At 30.5% G+C, this 23,792-nt stretch overlaps 2 protein-coding genes across 3 annotated transcripts; one reads left to right on the top strand and one right to left on the bottom strand.

Annotated features, from left to right (window-relative positions):
• Positions 1-2,529: 2,529 nt before the first annotated feature.
• On the bottom strand, positions 2,530-11,914 carry LOC139489273 (uncharacterized protein C2orf81 homolog). 2 transcript variants are annotated; one of them, XM_071275538.1, is made up of 11 exons: positions 11,801-11,914; positions 8,831-8,993; positions 8,340-8,412; positions 7,795-7,930; positions 7,309-7,414; positions 6,373-6,573; positions 5,912-6,015; positions 5,509-5,639; positions 5,118-5,173; positions 4,461-4,532; positions 2,530-3,596 (listed from the first exon to the last, which is right to left on the bottom strand). In XM_071275538.1, the coding sequence occupies exons 1-11, from the start codon at positions 11,866-11,868 to the stop codon at positions 3,402-3,404; spliced, it is 1,305 nt and encodes a 434-aa protein (XP_071131639.1). In that variant the 5' UTR covers positions 11,869-11,914; the 3' UTR covers positions 2,530-3,401. The 2 variants fall into 2 exon arrangements, with proteins under 2 accessions (XP_071131639.1, XP_071131638.1); XM_071275537.1 differs by lacking the exon at positions 11,801-11,914 and adding an exon at positions 11,224-11,503.
• On the top strand, positions 11,646-23,577 carry LOC139489274 (enkurin domain-containing protein 1-like). Its single transcript, XM_071275540.1, has 7 exons — positions 11,646-11,769; positions 15,525-15,640; positions 18,535-18,695; positions 20,641-20,793; positions 21,458-21,618; positions 22,624-22,760; positions 23,180-23,577. The coding sequence occupies exons 2-7, from the start codon at positions 15,565-15,567 to the stop codon at positions 23,338-23,340; spliced, it is 849 nt and encodes a 282-aa protein (XP_071131641.1). The 5' UTR covers positions 11,646-11,769; positions 15,525-15,564; the 3' UTR covers positions 23,341-23,577.
• Positions 23,578-23,792: the final 215 nt, after the last annotated feature.

Genomic DNA, 23,792 nt, shown 5'->3' with positions numbered 1-23,792 from the left:
TGTGGGTTCACTTAAGCTCTGCGGATGAACAAGAGAAGTAATGATTGATCAACAAGAACATGACACCGGAGTGAGGGTAAACTCAAGTCATGATGATGTACAAGTAATTCCTGTTTCAATAACGGTAACAGTTCTGTATTACTCATGTTAAAACTGTTGAAACGTCAGAACAGATAAATACATTTAGCAAATCAATCATACATAGTTACAACTATACTAGATTTTTGCTCCTCTTCTTATTGAATCATCTGTTCAGAAAATGCACAATTAGAAGTTATGCGACGGTAAATCAATGCAAAACTGCAACAAGATCAACATGTCAACACAAAAATTGATATTTCATTTTTATTTTTTTTTTGCGGTTATTTTAACTTTGACAAATTATGAATCCTATTTATTAGTTTTGTATTTTTAGTTATTGAGTATTATCATCAATAAATGTATCAATACAGTCTAAAAACCAAGAGCATGTTTTCTCATGTCATTTATATATAAAAAATATAGAGAAAAAAATATTGTGTGTGTCCAAATTAAGTGCCTTTCTAGATTTAACTTCATCAGGACAATAAAAGTATACAATTTGAAAGCAAAGATATTAAGAACCGAAACTTGAAAAGAGCTTTATGTATCAAAAATAAATTTTCATTTTATGATGTTTTCTGAGATCAAATCGAATGCTTCTTCAAACCTTTCATTTAGTGACTGCTGCATAGCAAAACTTAAAAAAAAATGATTTCAGCTTCCCAATTGTGACTTTTTCATTTCTGTGTACTATGTAGAAACATTCCAGCAGCGCCTGCATAGGGAGTATGTATATCCCATTTGAAATGATATTCCTAATCTTGTATTTCCCCATCATGATTTCCATGATAGAGGTTAGCTGCTCAAAAGGAAGCTATTAAACCAAGAGATCCAATTAATGGTGAAGTTGAAATCATCTTTTTTACAGACACTATCATGAATTGTTTGACTGTTATGAAATATCCATTTCACAGATGGCGGATATAAGTTCCCAATGTCATAATTACAATCAGGTCTCCCTTTCCCGAATTTACTGGATTTGTACTTACAAGTGTAAAATATTAGCAGGATATGCTTACTCCTCTGGAGGACCCGAGAACACCCCAAGTTTTTGGTGGTGTTCATGTTGCTCAGTCTTTAGTTTTCTATGTTGTGTTATATGTTCTATTGTATGTCTATTTGGGTTTTTTTTGTCGTCATGGCGTTGTCAGTTTATTTTTGTGTAATGAGTTTGAATGTCCATCAGGTATTTTTTGCCTCTCTTCCATAACCTGCTGACTGTTACGAAACCATATAAATAAACTCATCATAGATACCAGCATTAAACTTTTATATTTGCACCATAATAAAACAGGTGATCAATACAGGCTCCATCTGATGAGTTAAGGGGGTTCGCGGGTCTAAATCATTTATATAGGATTTCTCTATATTTTTCTATAAATGAACTTTATCTTATAGTTAATAGAAAAATAAAATAAAAAAGTGAGGTCACCATTCATTTGCGTTCACAATCTGCCTTCGAAAGAAGCATACATTTTTGTAAAGGTGTTTTTTTTCTGTTGAAGTAATAGGAGAAATAAAGGCAATATTGAAATAAAAAAAAGAAATTTATTACAAAAATAGCTAAAATTTTACAATAATTTAGTTTAAGTACAGCTTATATGGAAATTATATTAAAAAAGATAGGTCACCGATGAGTTGAAAAAGATATTTCAATTTTAGAGTAAAAAAATGGCATTTTTCCACCAAAGGGAGATAATTTGGAACTTTTTCAATGATGTATACATTTTGAAAGTCATCTGGGGCCAACACGAATTGATTGTTTTGAATAATTTTTGTACCATATGATAAAGTAACAACTACAAAAGGAAATAAATAAAATTTGTAATGAAAAACAAATGTTTGATTTTTTTCTGAAATTTTTATACCCTCGAGCCTCCTTAAGCCTTTTTTAACTGATTTTTATAGCTCGTTCTCATGTTGTACTGTTACATCATTGTCCCAGGTTAGGGAAAGGCTAAGGATCCTGCTTACATATTAACCCCGCCACATTCTGTATGTATGTGCCTGTCCCAAGCCAGGAGCCTGTAATACAGTGGTTGTCATATGCATTTGTTGCTGTGTTACATATTTGTTTTTCATTCATTTGTTTATACATTTATTAGGCCATTAGTATTCTCGTTTAAAATGTTTTACATTTGTGAATTCAGGGCCATCTTTTTTAGCAGAGTATGTGGTATATGGGCTTTGCTTAATGTTGAAGTCTGTACAGTGACCTATATTAATTTGTGTCATTTGGTCTCTTGTGGATAGTTGTCTCATTGACAATCATGCCACATCTTCTTATTTATATTCATGAAGTATCTCTAGTTATTGTTGATAAATCCTCATTGATCTTACATTCAATCAACTTCAACTTCACGAATTGATATAGCCAAATCAAATAACTGAGACCTGCAGTAAACCTGCATCATTGATTGACTATATTTAAATTAAACAATAAAACCATTGACATTTGTAGGTTTAATATTCAAATATTCACAATTAAATATAATTGTATAAAATGCTCATAACAATTTATTCTTAAAAAAGCACACAACACAATAATTATTCCATGCTCATGGTCTTACCTATAGTCATTCAATTTCAGCACTTAAGTATATTAATCTGACTACTAAACTTTTATAGTTGGTAGACCAATGTTAAGGGACACAACCCTTGTAATCCCTAATGTGATTAGATCAACCTTTTTCATAAAAGAATTCTAAGCTTCAAAGTAATACAATATCTTAATTCTGTTTTACATGAATGCTTATTAAGCATTGCTGAAACTGACTTCTACAAACACATTTCTGATTTACAATAGTTTTCTTACAGAAAATTAAACAGGTCTATCTTTTAACATATATGTATCATTCAATGTCATCAGAAACCTTAAATAACAAGTTAAACTTCACAATAGTCTTAAATTCTTATCTTTATATTAACATAGAAAGATGTTACAAACAAATTTGTATAAATGTTAACATTTGGACTGATGCAAACAACTTTAATAGTTCTTTCACTAATTTCTACATTCAGAAATTTAAATAACATAATAATTTGAAAATAAAAACAACCTTATGTGTTGATGCTACCAATGATACATTATGCTGAATCCTGGCTGTATACAAGTAAATATGCATTCATACAAAAAGATTTTATAAAAGTCAACTAGAAGTATCACAGAATTGAAACAGAGGACTTCACAATAAGTTCTAACAGACAGAAAATATGTCTTATATATCAATGTAAGAATTCATTGATTTTGCTTTTATATAGGTGCTTGGGTCATATGTCTGACTATATAGATATCAATAATATAATACTGTACAATTTATTCACGTGGTAATTCTAGCTTGATTTGGAGGGTGTGGTACAATAGGGGGAAGGGGCGGAGAGTCTCTAATTGGTCTCAATATTGGAGTGTGTCTATCAAGAAGGTCAACAACATTCAATGTTGGTCCTTTTGTGTTTGGATTCACTGGATTTAAGTTCTTCTGACTGGCAGCAAATAAATCAGCCTTTCTCACATACTGAAATAGAAAACACAAAAATTATATTACAAAAAATACAGTTAAAGTAAACTGATGTAAAATGTATTGGCTATTGCTAGCCTGACTTTTAAATAGCTTTTTATTTATTGCTGCCAATATTTCTGTGTTAAGAACATAAATGATTAGTTTGTTTTTTCTTTGGAATGTTTTAAATTCTGTTCAACAACAACAATACTTTATCTTAAGAGGGTTACACAGTTAGCTATATAACTAATCTTCCCTGAGGCCCTCATCATGAGAAATCAAACAAAATGCAAACATATACATTGCATACATTAGTATAAAAAGTCAAGTATGATAATAATGTTCAATACAACTTGATAAATGTGATGAAAAAAATAAACATGATGACATGATCAGTTTTTGATAGTATTGATACAGCTAGATTGATTTCAATAAATGATCTGTTATTTTGTATTTGAAAGAATTAACATTTATCAGTATAGGTTCTGCTCATTGTTGAAGGCTGTACAGTGATCACAGTTGCTTACATCTACATCATTTGGTCATTTGGTGCATAAGTGTCATATTATAAGAAATGTAAATTATCTTTGTGATTTTCATTCCAATAATGAAATTAACATTCTTTTCCCTTATGGTATTCTTTTTTAAATACAGAATACTATCTAATTATAAAACTGTTAAAAGTCTCTGAATAGTTGAACACTTAACCCAGATAGTTAAGTTTTTACAAGAGATTCTACAGTCAATTTATTTATTATTCTAAAAGTAGCAAAAGAACCAATGCAGCAACTCTTTTTCTCTTCTTTTGGTGTAAAAATTAGAGTTGTCTATTCATCTTGTATGCACAACAGAACATGTCTATAAAGAGAAATTACATACCCTTACTGGGCCTCTTCTTGTTCTGTCTCCTTCTTTCACAGTGACACCTGGTGCCAATTCCATAGCCTCAATCTGAAAAGTTTATAAAATAGACTATACTTTATATCTATGTTTGATAAACCCAAGACACTAACATTTAATTATAACTGATCATGTTGCCAACATGACCTGTATTGTTCCTCTCTTCAATAAATATGCAAAGGTATTATTTTAAGGGTATTTTGTCATTGAGGTATAACTTGTGCACTGTGCAATAAAATATCAGTAATTCATTTTCTCTTTGAAATATTTTTTTCCTTCTTTTATATATACACAAGTTAAAAGTAGGACATTAATAAAAAAAAATATTTGCTGCAGAAAAAAATGAGTATGTTGAATTCAAATGGATATTTAAGAGGGTAAAATGTATGATTTTTGCAATAAAAATAGTGTGTTTGTGTACTGTCAGATTTATAGTGAGATGAACATTGATTGTGGTTCAATATGGTGAAATATTCATATCTGGAGAAAACAATTACTATGAAAATAACTACCAACCAAATTTCACCTTTTTTCAAAGTATAAATCTTTTTCTGAACCCACAAATTTAAATTGTTTAATGTTCAACAGAATAAATGGACTAAAAAATATACAGATGATTTTAAATATAAAACTTACCAATGGTGGTGGCAGTGGTGTTTTGGCTTCTTTAGGCATAACCTCTGTTGATGTATCTAAAAACATTTATAAAATTTGCTTAAATTGTGAAAGAACTGAACAATAAAAAAAATCCCATCTTTCCTGTCATACATACATAAAATTATGCAAGTTTACAAAATCTAACATACAATAATGAAATCAAATTAAATTTAAACATATCTTTTTTTCAGTGATGGAACAAATGGTTCAGATGATTGAAAAAACTTCAAAATTTCCTCTAAACAATTTTTAACCAGTTTGCACAATTTTAACTTTTAAATACCAGTAAGACATTTATCACATAGCAACATTTTAAACTATTTGTTCAACTATTAAAAATTGACACCATTGAAATTGTCTGTATTATTACCTATGGATGATCTTGTTTCTGATTTCTTCTTCTTCATTCTCTGTATAGAATATCTTCCATGTTTCATGGCATCTAGTCTGTTCTTGGCAGCTTCTACAGAGGGATCTACTACTTGATAGTTTACTTTTATTCTGTAAAACAAGATAAGATTAGTGACTTAGAATTCCCTTATCTTTATATACAGATAATCCATCAGCTCATTCAAAATTGATTTAAAAAGTCTTAATTATGAAGAACATTTTACTGGAGATATAACTGGGCAAAGTTAAAATATAACAGCAAAAGAAGAAAAAATGTACTTGATTTTATTACTTTTACCTTTGTAAGGTAACCTGTCAGGATTAACCAACCTATATGAGGGCAACCTACATGTATCAAAATTTAAATTGACTCTATAAATTACCTATGTGATGGTAATCTGTCAGGATTTAATTTGACAACAGCCACAACATTTCCTCTGTCATCGTATAGAACATCTTTGTTTCCAGGTGGGCGTCCAGCTTGTACCTTAACAAATATTTGGATACATTATAATATATTATAAGTAAATGTGGGAGATATATTATATTATAATGAGCTGTTATGTACCTTCTGTTGTGGTAATGAAATAAAGTCTCAAATAATAACTTGATGGATAATTAAAGTACATGTAGTTTTATTCTGTATAGTGGTATATTTCTAAGGGATGTGATTTTCGTGATTTCATGTGCCGAATCTGTTTGCATTGTTTAATTTTTGCTTTTGTCTTGTCCATATTCTAATGCTCTTTAAATGAGGGTATACTTTTAGCAATTTCATCTTATTCACAAATTATATGCAAAAATAAATTTCTTGTAATATTTTTTTCTTAAGATTTCAACATACTTTTAATATTGAATGACATGATGCTGGCATATTAACAAGACCGCTAAGATTCTCCTGTTGACCTTGAAAAGAGGCTTTCAACTGAGCAGCAACCATGTTCATTTCACTATCATCTAATGACGTGGTCATCTGACTAACACTTGCAGACTTAAGACGACCTGTATATGGCTTGAATTTTGTCTTCTTTTTCTGTTTTGTTTCCTAAACGAACAATAAAAATCAGATATTTAAAATATTTGATTCAGAAACAATTCTTACATTATATATATTCATATGTTTTTCATAAATACTTTTCCAGAACAGTTTGTACAAGAATTTCATTGAAAGAAAAAGGAAAGATAAACCTTATTCTAGAATGCACATAACAAAAACCATTTTACTTTGATACAAAATTATCATATTCCAAGTTTAGTGAACTTTAAAACAAAAAGATACCAAGGAAACTAATACAGGTATGTTATTAAAACATAACATTTACATACGTATTTATTAAATAGGCGAAAATGAAGTTTCTTACAATATCTTTTTTCACTTTCTCTCAGCATTGATATATAATTAATGATTCACATGTATGATTGAATGGAAAGACATGCTATTAATTCTAATCAGTGTTTCACTAGGGGAGATAATTTGACACTGCCACTGTTAATTAATCTTAAAATAAAATATTGTTCAAGAATTCACATGAATGTTGTCAATTTAGAACTACTTTATCAACATATATTATCATTGGTTTTTTTTAGTTGAGTCAATATTTAATTTTCAAAAAAAATATTAAAGGGAGATAATTTCAGAAATTTGCAATTGATCTAAATTAAACTGTGGAAAGAATATTCATTGAATCAGCTGATTGCTCATGACAAAGAAACTTAAGTAAGAACTTAGATTGAAAAGTTTTGTCTTTAGCAAAGATAGCAGATTGTAAATGAATGTCACCTGTACTGTTTCTGTCTTCTTTTCTTCTTCTTCTGGTCGCTCATCATCTGAAACTTTATCTTCAAGTTCTTCTGGTTCTTCTGTAACTTTAGTATTTTCTTCATCACTAAAAATGAAAGAAGACCATTTAATATAAACTTAAATCTCTTTATTCCCCTCTTTAAAAAAAAAACCTTGAGAAATTACATCATTATATAATGTCTCTAAAAAGAAAATTCATCAACATTTTTTTTAATTAAATTACTGGTATCTCTTGATATTCAAGGCCATGGTTCATTAACAGTTCTTTACTTCTTAATTAAAATTACATTTACATTTCAAATATCTTTAAAAGTATAAATTTTTAAGAATGTTATAGGCATGACCGCCTTTCAATAGTTGAAGTCAGAGTATTTGGATGAATATTTAATTTACATGGCTGTATAATATATAAACATTGGCATCTGAAAACAATTTAATTTTAAACGTCAAAAAAGTTGAACATACAGAGATGGTGGTTCCTCGTCAATAACGTCTGGATGTTCATCAAACTCCTCGGCCACAGGTGAGATAGGACGTCTAGGGATGATATTTTTAGGTACAGAACCTTGTGCCCAGCAGTCTGTAGTAGCTGCATCTGGTTCTGTAAAACGAAATTAGTAACATATTAGCCTATAGTTTTTGTACCATGTACATTTAATTTATATTGTGATTCTTTTTAAACTTGTTTTCAATTTTGACTATGTTCAGGAATATAGAGACTTGCTGATGGGTATTTACTTACAACTTTACAGTGATAAGTTTATTGAAATAATGCAAGTTTTCATTTTTACAAAACTAATCCTGGTAAGAATACCACAAAACAAGAAAAAGCAATACACAATTTTTTTTTTAAATTTTTTATGAGTTTTGTTCTGCTTTTTTTTAAATATGTTTTTTTTTTCCATTTTGAGTGCTTTATGTATGATTGGTAAAAATCTTTTTGTTAAATAATTCATTCAGAAATCAGAAAATTGTTCAACACATTTACATCTTTGACTATTATTCTATACCTTCATCTTCTATCCATCCTTCTCCAGTTGATTCAAGTTCTGTCTCTCCTTCATCTCTAGATAAAAATTGCCACTACAAAAAAAAAGAGAGTATAATAGAAGGCAGCAATAAAAAACACTAGCCTCAGTTACATATCATTTACAAAAAATAATGAAACATTATTAGGAATAGGAAAGTCAAAACCAAAATGAAACTTGTTTTTGTTGAAGCTATCAACTGGTCACTGACATATCAAATAGTCTATTCACTAATTCTACAACTGACCATGTATTAGAGATGTATATATATGTACAAGTTGTTTCCCTTATAGGGAAAAAACTCACATTTTCATTTCAATAAGCAGCTGGAGGAATCGCAAGTTTTAGCTGTGCATTATAATGTGTGTATGTTTACAAATCTATAAATAACATTTAATCTTTTGTTAAGATAAAAACTGTTGATATCAATAGTTATTTGTTATGTTGATTTATAGGAAATGTATGGTTATTACCTCTATAACTTGAAGGATAGCATCCTTTGCCATGGTAACAGTGAATGGTAATAACTGTCTATCTAAATATAGTTTATATATTTTATCTAGTGATGTATCAACAATTTCTTCCACAATATCCTCAATGAAGTCTTCTGCTCCATCTTTATCCAACATCCAGGTCCTTAAATTACAAAAATTAACAATTATGGATCTACACTTTCATGCTTTTTTAAAATTCATTTTGAGAATATTATTTTAATTACCCATGATTTCTTTTCCAATTTCAAATTTGAATATGAATTATTGCTGATTTAAATAAGTTTTTGTATAATTTTTGTTTGAAAAACATTTTATTAAAAAAAAATGAGGTTCTCAGTTATTTAATCCCATAAAAAACACTTTTGTATACAAAGAAATTCAAGTATTCTCAGCATACCTGTATATACCTTAATCAATAAGAATTATACTGCCATCAACATAAAAACTGAATCAGAAAATACATGTACATTTTGTATATATATTACCAATATGATAATAACAATACTATGATTATTTATCATTAGTTGCATTGAGCACAGCATGCAATAGCAAGGCCATCACAAATAATGTGTCATGTTTTATATTTCTTAAGTCAGGGAATTAAAATAGAAATACAACTTTGGTGATTTCATGTACTTTTGGGTCCTTTTTGGGGGATATTATATGATTGTTAGTATTACAGACAAACCAGAAAATACAGCAACAGCATTTTTGTTAGACAAACTACATTTGTTACCACTAGTGGGGAAAAAAAATGTCTCAGGTCAATTTTGGGTTAATTTGAGGTTTATAAAATATATTACACAATAAACCTGTGTAAATAGTCACAGGTTCTTTCAATTGAGATGGCAGGTCACGTAGTTGCTCTCCAAGGTGTCGGGTCAGATTTGACAATGAAGAGAGCCACATATTTTTTCATGATTCAAATGTTAAATTTCTGGTAAACACTTATGCATGGAATTGCTATACATGTATACTTTCCTGTACAATTTCAAATAACCATAACTCTTAAAAAAAAATCAGGAAAATGTAGCATTATATATATATCATATGGAAGTCTTTGCTCGATCAGAACATGCTCAAAGAACACATGAATTAGGGCTTTTTGTGTAAAATAAATAAATAACGTTTCAGTAACTGATTATAAGTTATTGTGTGAAATAGATATGGACTGCATGTCTTCTCTGAGCATGCACTTAAAACAAAAAAGAGTATCCTATTTAGAACTTTCTTTTTTGAAGACAACCAAAGCAAAATGACTCTTTCAAGCAGGGTTGTTTTAGGGTTCATGTTGCTCATCTTCAGTATCTTGTGAACTTTACATTGTCTGAACATTACTCTTTTTTCACTTTGGCAATGTCTGTCAATCATTAGAGGTTTTTTTATTTAGCCTGACCCTTTTGGTATATAAAATCTTACTGTTTGGTCACTGTATGAACTCAGCTTTTGCTCAATTTTCTTATTTACTTCCAATGTGGACATTATATATTATTATCACATATAAATGTCAATGATTTCAAAGACAAACATTCAAACATAATTAATATTGAACAAAACAAAACAAAGTTAACAATTTTAAACTGTGTTAAATAAATAAAGAACCAGCACAGTTCAGCAAAATTTGTAACATTATGTCATACTTACCGAGCCCTATTAGAGGGATAAAATTTTAATACAATGAGTTTTTTGTGTTTACTCAATATATGTGGTTATCAATGTATTCTTTGGTAATCAATTCAGACCAATCAATAATTAATTCAGGTCAACTTCAGAACATGCAATTTGATTTCATAATATTTTGTATTGTTTTAAACTTTGAGCTCTACCTTCGTTTTCCTTAATATATACATGTAAATGCAGTTTCCGTAGCCCTTAACCAGCAAAAACCAAATTTTCCTATCTTTGGGTGACCTACATTTTTTTGTAATTAACTTATTTGGAACCCCTGAACTCATGCAACAGAAATGAGACAAGCCCACTACTACAAGACTACCGAAGTTTTAAAGGTACAAATTTTAATGATTTGTAAATTTGGTATGAGTTAACATGCCATGGTAAGATTGATTTAACTTGTAAGTGGGGATTTATCAGTCGAAAACCCTTTCAAATTGTTAAAAAAATTTATGTAAAACAGTCGTGGGTTTAATAACCGCAAATTTTTGCAATTATCCTCATTTCATGACTTTACGTGCTATAAACATGATTAAAATATGCATTGTGACGTTATAATTTCCGTTGAAAAAACATGCGTAAAACGAATTCATATCATATGACGGTCATTGACGTACCGAAACATATAATCTGACCATATATATATAAGTCACTGACTGCGGATCTTAATGTGCATTTAAGTTTGAAAAATTTATACAAACCAGTCCTGATCATTGAATTTTCCTGGTACAATTTCATGAGCAACGACTGGAGTGTGGGCTGGAGCTGGTTTTGAGCCCTTGTCAGCCCGAGATTTAGATACTGCAGCTCTTGACATTGTTTCTACAGCCGGATTTACTTTTTCTTATATTCAGAACACTATCAGACACTTAAAAATAGCTACATATTTCGCAGTTTAGAATATCTAAACACTTTTTCTATTTTCGGGCACTAATATTTTTTATAAACCGGATGTTTGAGTTTTCATGGAGACGAACAGGTATCGTAATTTCTCGAGTCAATATTTAAAAAAATTCAAGTAATGACACAATTACATTGAACATGAAAATAAAAATCCCGGTTATCTTTATATGAAAATTAAAAAAAAATAATTCAGAAAATATTGAAAATTCGAACGTCACGTGATCGAAACAATTTACAATGGAGTCCTGTCAATAGTTTACCTTGTCAACACACGTTTTGGCCATTTGAGAAACAAAACATCAGTTTATCGCAAGTGAGAAGAAGGAACAGAGTATAGTTATTATGTAAGACATGCAATATGCAACCCATTCTCACCATTGTGATGCAGCAAGCTCTAAATGACAGAGCTCGTCCAAGTCCGAATCTGACTGCAGCAAACCCATAATTTCTGAGTGATTCTTGAAACGTCACAATGCATTGAAAAGACCATCAGAGTTCGGCATTAGTTCAAACAGTTCGGTGTTAACATTTGTATAACAGCACTTGTGTCTATGACATCAAAGATCAGCAAATTAATCTTGTTATTTAGACTGGATTTTTTTTAAATTTATTTGTTTGGGTTTTTCTTTAGAAATACCAGATCTTCCCTAAGAAGTATATAAACATATTAAGTTGTATACCCCTTATCCCTAATCACGGCTGACCTGGCTGCTTGCAATTTTGACGCATTCAACAATCACTTTTTCATTGTGGCATCAGATATTTTGTTTTATGACATCAAAATTTTACATGAACCTGTGTGATATACAGTACAGTAATTGCGGACAAATAGCGATAAGGAGTATTTTGCAACAGAATGACCTTAGATCTATCTCCCTATCACCTTTGACGTTAAGGCTTAAGCAACAATCACTTTTTAATTATGACATCAAAGTTTTGAATTATGATGTCAAAGTTTACTGAAACCTGTGTGATTTTACGTAATGACAGATACAAATGGAAGTTTTTAACAACCTTGACTGGCTATATAGCCCTTGCACGGTCTGTAAGGGCAGATAAATTTGCATACAAGCCAGTCAAGTGTCAATATGTCTATTGTTTAAACACCTTATCGCTACATTTTGTATTCCCATCTGACCTGTCAAAATTAATCTGCACCGCTTAAACTATTGACGTCATTCAAGAATCACCTTTACCTTATGGCATCAGATATTTTACAGTTTTTGAGTTATGCCCCTTATAAACATAAAAATTTCTAAATTTTTTTGTATTCTATGTTCTGAATTTTTAGTTTCCGTTCACCTTATTATTTATGTTTGCCTTTACCAAATATTATCAAACTTATACTCAAAGTCACAATCATGACAATGCTTATTACCCAAAATACAGATCAAATTTATATTCTGGTTCAGTGTTCTCCCCAGGCCGTTTTAGCATTGCGGCATATTTTCAACGTTTATAAATATGCCTGGAACTTCAGTTTTAACTTGCATTTAAACTTTATTCTACATTCCCTTACCTCAACCCTAGGTTTTCAGCATATTTCAATTTGACTGCATAATATGCATAATATGCAGTCAAATTGAAATATGCTGAAAACCTAGGGTGAGGTAAATACACATATGATGTGTATTTACTAATAACCATTCACAAGTCATGTCTCTACGAGATGAAACATAAAGATCATATTGGGGAACCAGTATGAAACTATTAATATCTATTAAAATTATATATCTTCCAAGCATGATTTGTGAAAAAATATTTACATCGTGCAACCTATAGCTTGTTTTATTCAATTACTAACAATTATTAGAATTTGAACTTAACCCCAGACATTTCTGTGAAATCAAAAGAATATTTAATTAGAATATAAAGCCACTGCCAAGCAGTGCATTTCCCACCATCTTTGTCTTGCAACAAGTTGGAAGTGCTAATATGCATTTACATTAGTTATTTCTTTTACATTTGATAGATTATTAGTGTTCTATGAGGTGTGCTGTCCAATAAAGGGACCAGAGTAACAGACAATTGGTCATATTAAATTATATATTTTTATTATTACAAATTGCCTACTTCATTTGCTTTAATATTTTATATCAATCAATTAAATCAAAATCAATCATATTATGTACTTTGTTTAACCTAATTTACTTTACATTATGTCTGAAAATTATATTGTGATTATTCTGCTCATTTTGGGCGCTGTGATTGGCAAATAAAATATTTGTTTGTTTGTTGTTGTTTGCTAAAACTAAGCTTTTGTCTTATTTTTCTTTCAACCCTAGAGTGTTTAAATTTTCCTGTGTGGCGGTGTTTCATATAAAAATGCTACAAGACTTGAAACTAAATTGTATTCTGTCACATCGAATTTATAAATGGTCTGTATGAACAAACTTGGTGATTTTACTGCCAATTTGTATTCTCCCATTTATAGGCCTTTGGGTGATGTCAGATATAAATAATATGTCAATGCAGAGACATACATCATTTGTACATATGTCTCTGGTCGAAGGCATCATCAACATGATCATCCTGATCTACGGATCACCAGAGGCCACCCCTACATGTAAACAATTGTAGGATACAAGTAACCAGGTCCGTTTACAAAAGGAGTAGGTCCAGTAAGACCCCTTTTTGGCCCCAAAATATAGCAGTTAAATTGTTAAAATGTAAACTTTTAGTTATTTATTGGACAGTAGAATGCTTCTGCTACATAAATATGGGCTGTTTTTGACAATACAATGCACATATATCGGGTACTAGCACCATTAAGTCATGCTAAATTACTGAAATCTTCACAATTCTAGCATTTTAGTTAAATTTTAGACAGTTTTCGTGTGAAACGAAAGTGGCCGCATTCGTGTTCATCCTTAATATTGAAATGTAAGTTGTATTTTATGATAATACATAACATATATAATGGTTGAGGATGAACACGGATGCGGCAACATTCATTTTTGACAAAAATCATCTGAAAAGTGTCATTTTTCGGCAGATTTGGTAGATTTTTCATATTTGAGCTTGAATCGGGTTGTTTTTAATGACTAAATCAGTTAAAATCTTTCACATAAATTAATTGATTCAAATGAAATAGACACATAAGTGTTTAAAAAGTGGTCAAAATCTTTCGTAAGATGAACCTGAAATTTGAGGCCAAAATCAGTCCTTACCGGACCTACTCCTTTGTTTGTGCAAACGTTGATAATTTTGCTTGGAACAAACTTTTATTGAATGAACACTGCTCTTCAAATGTAATGTCATGACACACTGTTTGTCATGAATTCCAAACTTTCGAGATATATTTCAAACCAATGCTTTGAATCTCTAGATGCAAGTGCTCAGGTCAAACACTCACATGATACCAAACGGACTAAACCTTATACGTGGAGGAAAAACCCGAGGATTCCGTTAAAAAAAATTAAAAAAATTTTGCCAGTAAATACAAATAAAAGATTTTCAGTCGGAACGAATTTATCATGTTTATAGGGTTGGTTGATAAAGGGCAAACAAACAATATTTTAATTTAGGCCTTACCACAAAACTCAGATCAAGTACAAATTTAAGTAATGTCACTTTTACCTTTTTTCAATTTAAATAGTTTATTTTAATCCCTTTCCACTTTGTGGGTGCCAGTGCTGCCTTGTAGCTGCATTAGCCTGCAATTTTTCGAATCTACAAGGTTTTTTTTTACAAGCAAGATATGTGGCTCTCTCTTAACAAGGGTCAGCAATTTATTGTACCCTTCCAACAGACTACATGTATCATCCTTTCTCAAGACCATACTCGCAAATGGTGTCAAAGAGGATCAGAAAATTCATTCCCTGAAATTATATCCCCCATGGGACGGGGATTGAACCAGGAACCTTGGTGCTTCTTCACTTATGTCCCTTCATAACTTTATATGATATGCAAGTTGGGGCATCATCTGTGTTCCATTGACACATTCCCCATTTATAATTATATTAATTTTAAAATAAAATGTAAAAGATATTTTGACCTACATTTAGCTTAAAGTATGTTGCCAAATGGGAGATAACTCATATCAAAAAGCCTCTCTTTTTAAGACATATTAAATTTTGTTTGCTTTTTTCTATTGTAGACATCTTACAGCACAACATTAGATCTTCTGTGGTTTTAGAATGAAAACACAGACAGCAAATACATTCTCCCTACAAGGTGCAGGTTTTAGTAACCTACAAAGTCATTATAGACCAGGTAATTTAATTTTTAAAGTTCATTCTTTTCAAGGAAGCTGTATACATGTATGTGTAAGAAATGTGTCAGTTTAGCTTGTTACCAATGTAATGAATACTTTTTTTAGAGCTTTTAAAAAAAAATCTGTAATGGGGTTTGTCAGTTAATTACAATACGTAGAAGGTTAAGTCTTGGTTCCTCCACTAGTAGAAATAATAAAAACATAACTTTATGAATTTAAAGATATCAAAATTTATGCCTCACCATTTTTTGGGGTCGTTAATAAAAAAACATTCAAATAATAAACAGCAATCAAATGATTTTGTGGTTTTGCCAAACTTGAAAAGGTTTTACTCATCAGATCTATTCAAAGCAAAATAACATCTAACCAAAAAAAACATGACTGTCACAGTGTGTGCAATGCAAAAATATAGGTATCAATAAATTGTAGTTCCATGAATATGTCAATCTATAACAATGATATTTGATAAATTTTAATTTATTGATAGCAAAATCAGGGCCGTAACTACCTATGAGGCAGGAGAGGCAACTGCCTCCCCTGAAATTTCTACACCATTTTTTTTTTTGTAAGTAATAAAATGAAATATGTACAAGAATAACTTGAATTTATATTATAAACAACACAAGTTTAGTTTTAACAGTGTTATCATGATACGTGATATATCTGTCTGAATCATCTTCCGGATTTTTGATCGAAAGTTAACCGTGTCAGCAAGGATTTGTATAATACCAAGGATACAAATCCTTGGTTTCAGTATAGTTTTATTTATTTTTTCGTGTGGCCGTCTGTCTGTTATTCAGTATATATTCGTACGAGAACACATATATTTGAAACTTTTCTTTCGACAATTTTGCATAAATTTTTTAACTATTCACATTCATTTAGGGGCTCAATTAAGCAGAGGAAGTTCCCTTCGTATTGTGAATCTTTTATGATATCGGAAATTCGTTATCGGCTGAATCAGCTGTTGGATCGTTTTTTTTAACGTCACCCGATCGTACGAGAACATTATGGTCAATGCCTTAGTAGTTAAACACTCCCATTCTTTGTAGCAGGGACTTTCTATACTAAGTATATACTTAGAATAGAAAGTCCCTGGTTGTAGTTATATACATGTCTGTTCAGCTTACAACGATATTGAAATTCAAGGTCCTCGATAAAAAAAAAATCTTGCGTTCTATATGATCTTGATTTATATGTTTTTTAAAACTTACCAGTTTGATTTCTAACAAAATTATCTTTAAATACAGATAATAATTGTTTTCATAAAAATTGCTTCCAGGATCCAGCAAAACTGATGTGTTTCTTAAAGTAAGGAAATCGAAGTCATTTCACTGAGAGAGAAAAATCGGCGGTCACAATGTATTTAATGTTAATAATTATAGGCCATCAAGACGAGGCCTTGGTTTACCCCGAACAGCAATCTCAGGCTCAGACAGCTTGTTTTTGCATAAAAATTGCTTTCATGTTCAAGCAATACTGATGTTACTAAAAGTAAGGAAATCGAAGGAATACGGGTTATTTTTAGCCATTTTACCAAGAAGAAATAATTGGCCGGGAGGGGGGGGGGGGGGCTGTGCCCCAAACCCCCTTCCTCAATCGGCGGCCCCCAAACCCCTGCCTCCCCTGAATTCGAACCGTAGTTACGGCTCTGAAAATCCATATTTAAACCAATAAAAACAACATTTAAAGATCTTATTACAGTGTTTAATTGAGAACCATTTAGAATAAGATCAAGTTTATTTAAAGGGGCACTAGCTACGATATATATAAAAAAATAAAGTATGATTTTTTTTAGATCAATCATTAATCAAATTGGAATAATGAAATAATAATTTGATTTTAGCAATCAATTTCCTTTAATTTTGTTGAAATAAGCGATGAAACATAATTTTTGACTGATTCACTTGCAAGTGAAAACGTCATCATCATTCTAACCGGTATTCATGTGAACTTCAAGTTAACCCCTAGCTAGAGATTGACAACGCATGCATTGTACGTGTAATGGTTATTTAAAGAAAAAGAATGTCAACAATGAAAGTGAAACTACGGTAAATCATTTGATTACTAATTCGATGCACATAAAATCATTCTTATATGGTTAAAAACAATGAGAAACATCTATTTTTAATCTATAAAATAAAATCAAACAGACCTATAAAAATCCAATTGCACGTGTTGGTTTAATCTATTCGTATCTTTATTTTTGTTTACATCGCTTATATGGTCATCTGAGGTCAAATCGATAGTTAATTAGATGGCGTCTGGACTAAAATACACACGAAACGAACCTATATATTATCTACCCCATGCTCTGTAAACTGTTTATTTTAGACTTTTGATAGTTTGGATAAATGTTTTACATTGTTATAAACCAAATTATATGAGAATTTGAGTCAAATCGGTTACAATGAATTTGACAGCTAGTGCCCCTTTAAAGAATTCATGTTTACCCAGATTGTATCTAAATTAACATGCTCTGTAAACAACATCACCATAAAAATGAGGATGTGCTATTCTGTTCAGAATAAATTTATTACAGGTACAGCTAACTTGCAAACATAATCTTTGTGTCTTTGGAAGTATACAAACTTTGACAAAACCACAAAATCATATATCCACAAAATATGATCTTTCCTCATTCCATGAAAAGTGTTACCTACCAAAATATATGAAAATAAAATTAAAATCGTTTGCAGTTTGTTGAATAGTACATTTACCAGCTCATTTCCACTTACATGTGCAAAAGACTTGAAATGATAGCTCATTATAAATATAATTAATAGTAAACTATGCAGATTGAAAATTTGCCACTTTCCAAAACATAACATGTGAAATTTTGTAGCCGACAAAAACACTGTTGAGTGTAAATTTGTTATTTTGTTATTTTTAGACTCCAGATCAAAGAATCATTATGCTGAAAACATGAGAAGAATCAGATCGATTCAGAGACAAAGTAAACAGAAAGAAAATGACACTCACCAGCCAGTTAAAGCTTTGTGGAAGTCAGAGAAATACAGTTCTGTCACATCAAAGATTAAAGAAGATATTCAGGTAATTACAATCAACTAGGAACTTAAATCAATACTGTAAGTAAAGAGAAAGCAATCCTCTCAATGATCAAAATAAGTGTTGGTCAAAGTACTATATCCAATGAAATACATTTTGTAATTCCTATAAATTATGTGGTTCAGATTTCTTTAATTTTTATACGACCGCAAAAAAGACGGATGGTTTCAGGATATTAACTTTAGTATAAGTAAACAGCAAAACAATTTTTTTTTAACACTGTTTATAACCACAAAAGGAAACTTGGGATTGATTTTGAAGGCTATGATCCCTAAGGTTTAGGAATTAGGGCCCAAAGGGCCCAAAGCAAGCATTTATTTAGCTCAGGACAATAAGTTGTGTATAAGTATTTCAACTGTTCTGAAATTGTACCACAATGTTTAATACCATAAGTAGAAGGTTGGGATGTATTTTAAGGGTTATGGGGCAAACAATCTAGGAATAAAGGGCCAAAAAGGGGCCAAAAACAAGCTTTTTTGTAGTTTCAAGTCAATAAATTGGAGTTATCTTTCTTTGTCCAGAATGGTTTAAACCAATGCTTTATGAAATTTCTTTGAAAAATGGAGTTATCTTTTTTTGTCCCGAATAGTAGTTGAATCAACTTAAATCAATGCTATATACAATGTACAATGCAGTATTCACTTTACTACCAACTGATAAATTAAAGCAATCTTTACCATTCAGTGATTACAAGCACTTTGATTACCATTCTAGGGTTATGCCCCTTTACAAGTGAAAAAATTGAAGGAAGAAGTTTCTGTTCTCTTAACTTAAGTTTGTCTCAACTAACATGAACTAAATTTAATGAAATGTGTATATAATGCTTTATTTATTACATCTAAACTCAGTTTAAGTTCAATTTTTGGCAGCTTCACTTTAACAGTTCTTGAGTTATGTCCCTTTATAACATTATATGCTAGCGGTGGGCATCATTTGTGTCCCTTTGGACACATTCCCCATCTAAAAAAGAAAATATATTGAAAAGGTAAGTCAACATATTGAAATATCATTACACTGTTAGCGGTTATTGAATTATGTATCATCAATCTAATGCATGAAGCTGTGAAGAATAAACAGCTGCGACATGAGCGCATGATACGCCTGATGCCTTGTGTGGCAGTTTTATGCAATAATCATCAATAGTTTCTGAGAAAGTTTTAAGCAATAACCATATATTGTTTTTGAGATAACGGCGGGACATGTGAAACCCCCACCCTCCTCTTTTAATAAGATAATAAATAATTTTTTTAATCAAAACCAAATAATGTACAGATCTTTAGATTAATATAACAAAGAAGTGTGTAAAGTTTTAAGCAATAATCATAAATTGTTTTTGAGATACGGTGTGACATATAAAAAAAAAATCCCCCTTTTTTACCAAATACTCAATAACTGAAAATAAAATTTTGAATTATCACCAAAAAGTGTACAGATCTTCAGATTAATATAACAAAGAAGTGTGTAAAGTTTTAAGCAATAATCAAAAATCGTTTTTGAGATACAGTGCGACATGTGAAAAAAAACACACCCCTGTTTTAGTTACAAAGTGCCGTAACTCAAAAAGTTTTAATCCTACATGTATTTTCACCAAAAAGATTTAATCCTATTTTCACCAAAAAGTATACAGATCATTTGACCATCATAAGAAACAACTATAATAAGTTTCATGAAATATGGATAAGTCGTTCTCAAGTTACAGTGCGACATGTTTACGCCGGACAGACAGACGGACAGACGCAGGACATTTGTATACCAGAATACGTCCCGTCAAAATTTTGACGGGTGTATAAAAACAACCATGATTCATTGCCTTTTGGTGAATCATTACACCTCCTGTAATTACTATCATTTCTCATTAAATATATAGCACTGTTTTATTTGCCTTTCAATATTTATTAAAGACAATATGTGTGTGTTTATGTATTGACAGAAAGAGCCAGCAGTTCCAAGGCCACATTCGGCTAACTTCCTTAGAGCACATTCCAGGATGGGACCTCCTGCTATCCCAGTACTAAATCGACCATGTTCTGCGGAACCACCAAAAGAAAAACTGACAATTCCAGTAGCCTCATCAGCAAGTGATGTAAATAATTTAATCTTAAAATATTATTTTCTATTTGATGTCAATACTTTTGCTTTCTCTCTTAATTTAATACAGTTGTATTCATTACATGCTGCTGCAGTAAAATGCTTATTTTGTTTACAAAATGTTGTTTAAGGTGGTACCTACATGTAACACTACAGGGAGATAACTCTGTAAAATCAGCTGAACGTTTTAATTACGTTGCTTTGTTAAGAGAATATTAAGCTTCTCAATGACCAAAATTAGTGTTTGTCAAACTGCTATATAACCAGTGTTATTTTTCTGATAAAATGGTTGGTTCAAATTTTTTGAAATTTTTATAGTTTTGTCAAAGGGTCAAAGTAAATAATTTGTCAAAATTTTATGAAAATTAAACGAGCAAAATTGATTTTAGTGAAAGTGTTAGGTACCGCCTTAACTCAATGAAATAAATGATTTGTGAAAGTCACTCTCTCAAATTGTTTATGTTGTCCAGTGATGTTGAGTATCAAAGGCTGGCAGAAATTGTCCTAATCCATTTTATAAGTCTAACATTATCTTCCATAAATTTCTAAATCAAGGGATAAAAAAAGGATCTTTTCTGGAAAAAATATCAACTGTCTCGTATGGAGTTTGGTCAACATCTGTACTCATGAATAATGTATGATTATGCTTTATCTTTTAGGTTAAGTTAACAAGACATAATTTTGACTTTATAAAAGTCAATGGTATAGCAGCAAGGAATTCTAGAATGTACAAGAGTCCAAGTCTAACAAATTTAGATGAACTAAAGAAAAAACAAGATGAGGAGTTAAAACGTTATAAAAAAGGAGTGGTCCCTCACTAGTAAGTTTTATGAAGTTCATGCTTGTAAATTCACCATTTCAGAGAATACTGCATTATGGATGATATTTCTAAAAGCATACTCAAAATATTGTTATTAGTTATAAACAATGGAAGTTCAACAAAAGACATGTTTATGTTTTTGAGGTACAAACAATGAAATTACCCGTTGTCCATTAGATTCTGATTAGGCAAACTTAAAGTATGAATTTATTGTTTTGGTTTTATAATGCCATTTAAACTTGTATATTGTAGATTCAGTATTATCCATAGGGTTCTGATCATGATTTTTAAGAAGATTTTGTAGTTAGAGGTTTACCATGACTTTTCAAGTGTCTAACAACATACAAATTTTCCTTAGGCCTGTATGCAGAATCTGTGTAGAGGTTTAACATGACTTTTCAAGTGTGTAACAACATACAAATTTTCCTTAGGCCTGTATGCAGAATCTGTTTAAACCATGAAATCAAGTATTCATAATAAACAATGTTCCTTAATCTAAGAAAGATTAAAACCCACAAAGATATTTAATTTCAAAGAAAATTTTAAATTAAAAAAAATTAGAAAAAAGACATGAAAAATAAACAGTTGAAAAAAGAAGATTAACTGGAGTCAACTTTGGTCCTTATATGCTGTAAAACTAAAGATTAGTGATTATATTGAATATTTGATGTAAAAAATTAATAAAGATTTTTTTTTAGACAAATAGAAAATAAAAAAAAAGATACATTACATCTGTATAATGTCATTATAACTTCATACTTGTTTGTTGATGAAAATAAAAATGATGAAGAATTATAAGCCACATTTTATAGTTTTTTCTTCAGAAAACATTGGCAACATTCATTGGCGACTATAATTTTAATCAGGATTTGTACCTTAAGTTTCAAAGGTATTGTCTTTGTTGATAAGCTCTATGCTTAGCTTTATGCAAATCTGCATAAATTTTTGTGCTGTTTGAAAAGATAATTATAACAGATATTTCAATTTAACATTTCCTACTTTCAGTTTAGTAAATAGAAAAGATCAATGGAAGAAAGACGAAGAAGATAGAATAGCTAACACACCTGATCCAGCTATGCCACCAGGGCATAAAGTTTTACCTGAAAATGAGAGGCTCCAGACCCTGAATCTGTTGAAAGAAAGTAAGTACTACATACTTATAGAATAGCTATTACAGCCATGCCACCAGGGCATAAAGTTTTACCTGACAATAAGAGGCTACAGACCCTTAATTTGTTGAAAGAAAGTAAGTACTACATACTTATAGAATAGCTATTACAGCTATGCCACCAGGGCATAAAGTTTTACCTGAATACAGACCCTCAATCTGTTGAAAGAAAGTAAGTACTACATCTTTTTGATTTATGCAATTTCAAATTATTACTGACATTAGGAATACAAGAACCTGGTAATGTCATATTTCTCACATTAATAAAAACATTACAAGAATTTATGAATTTACAGTAATTAAATGAATAAAATTTGAGCATAGAGATATATGTCTTGTCTGCAACAAAAGTATTTTTATTTCCATATTGCATATAACTAATTTATATTACAGGAGAAAGGGAACTGATGAAACTGTTATCTGGTCTGCCGTTACGAATGGATACATTTAGACTAAGGACAGAAAAACAAGAAATAGAGGCAAAATTATCAGAAATTGATGAGGGAAAGAAGATATTTTCAAAACCAAAAGTTTTTGTGAGGATAGACAGCTAGTGCATTGTGGGATCAAAGTATGATGGGACAATTTACATGATGCCGTGCATTATGATATTTTAATAAAATGCAATACATCAAGGGACAAAGACTGAAATCAAACTGGATTTTTATAGACATGCTGACAATATTTTGCTATTATGTAATTTCTATCGCTAATTGAAAGTAGAATCTTTTTAAATGTTGTGTACATGTATATGTATGTTCCCAGAGAATCCTGTGATAATTAGAAAATCAGATTTATTTTTATTTTTATTAAATGACAGTTGACTATTAGTAATTTTAAAGAACAATTTTATAATTATTAACTATGCCAGTGAAATGAAACTCACTTTTCTTATGGAAATTGCATTTCTTTTCTATGGTAAAGAAACATATTTTTTTCAATATCAGAAACCACATTTTTCTGCAAATGGTCAATTCTTTTTAATTGTTAGTATTCTACTTTAGGG

Source organism: Mytilus edulis, chromosome 9 (assembly GCF_963676685.1).
Source record: "Mytilus edulis chromosome 9, xbMytEdul2.2, whole genome shotgun sequence".
NCBI classification, from domain to species: Eukaryota; Metazoa; Mollusca; class Bivalvia; order Mytilida; family Mytilidae; genus Mytilus; species Mytilus edulis.
Note: the sequence above shows the minus strand (reverse complement) of the source record. Positions and strands in the feature narration are given on the sequence as shown.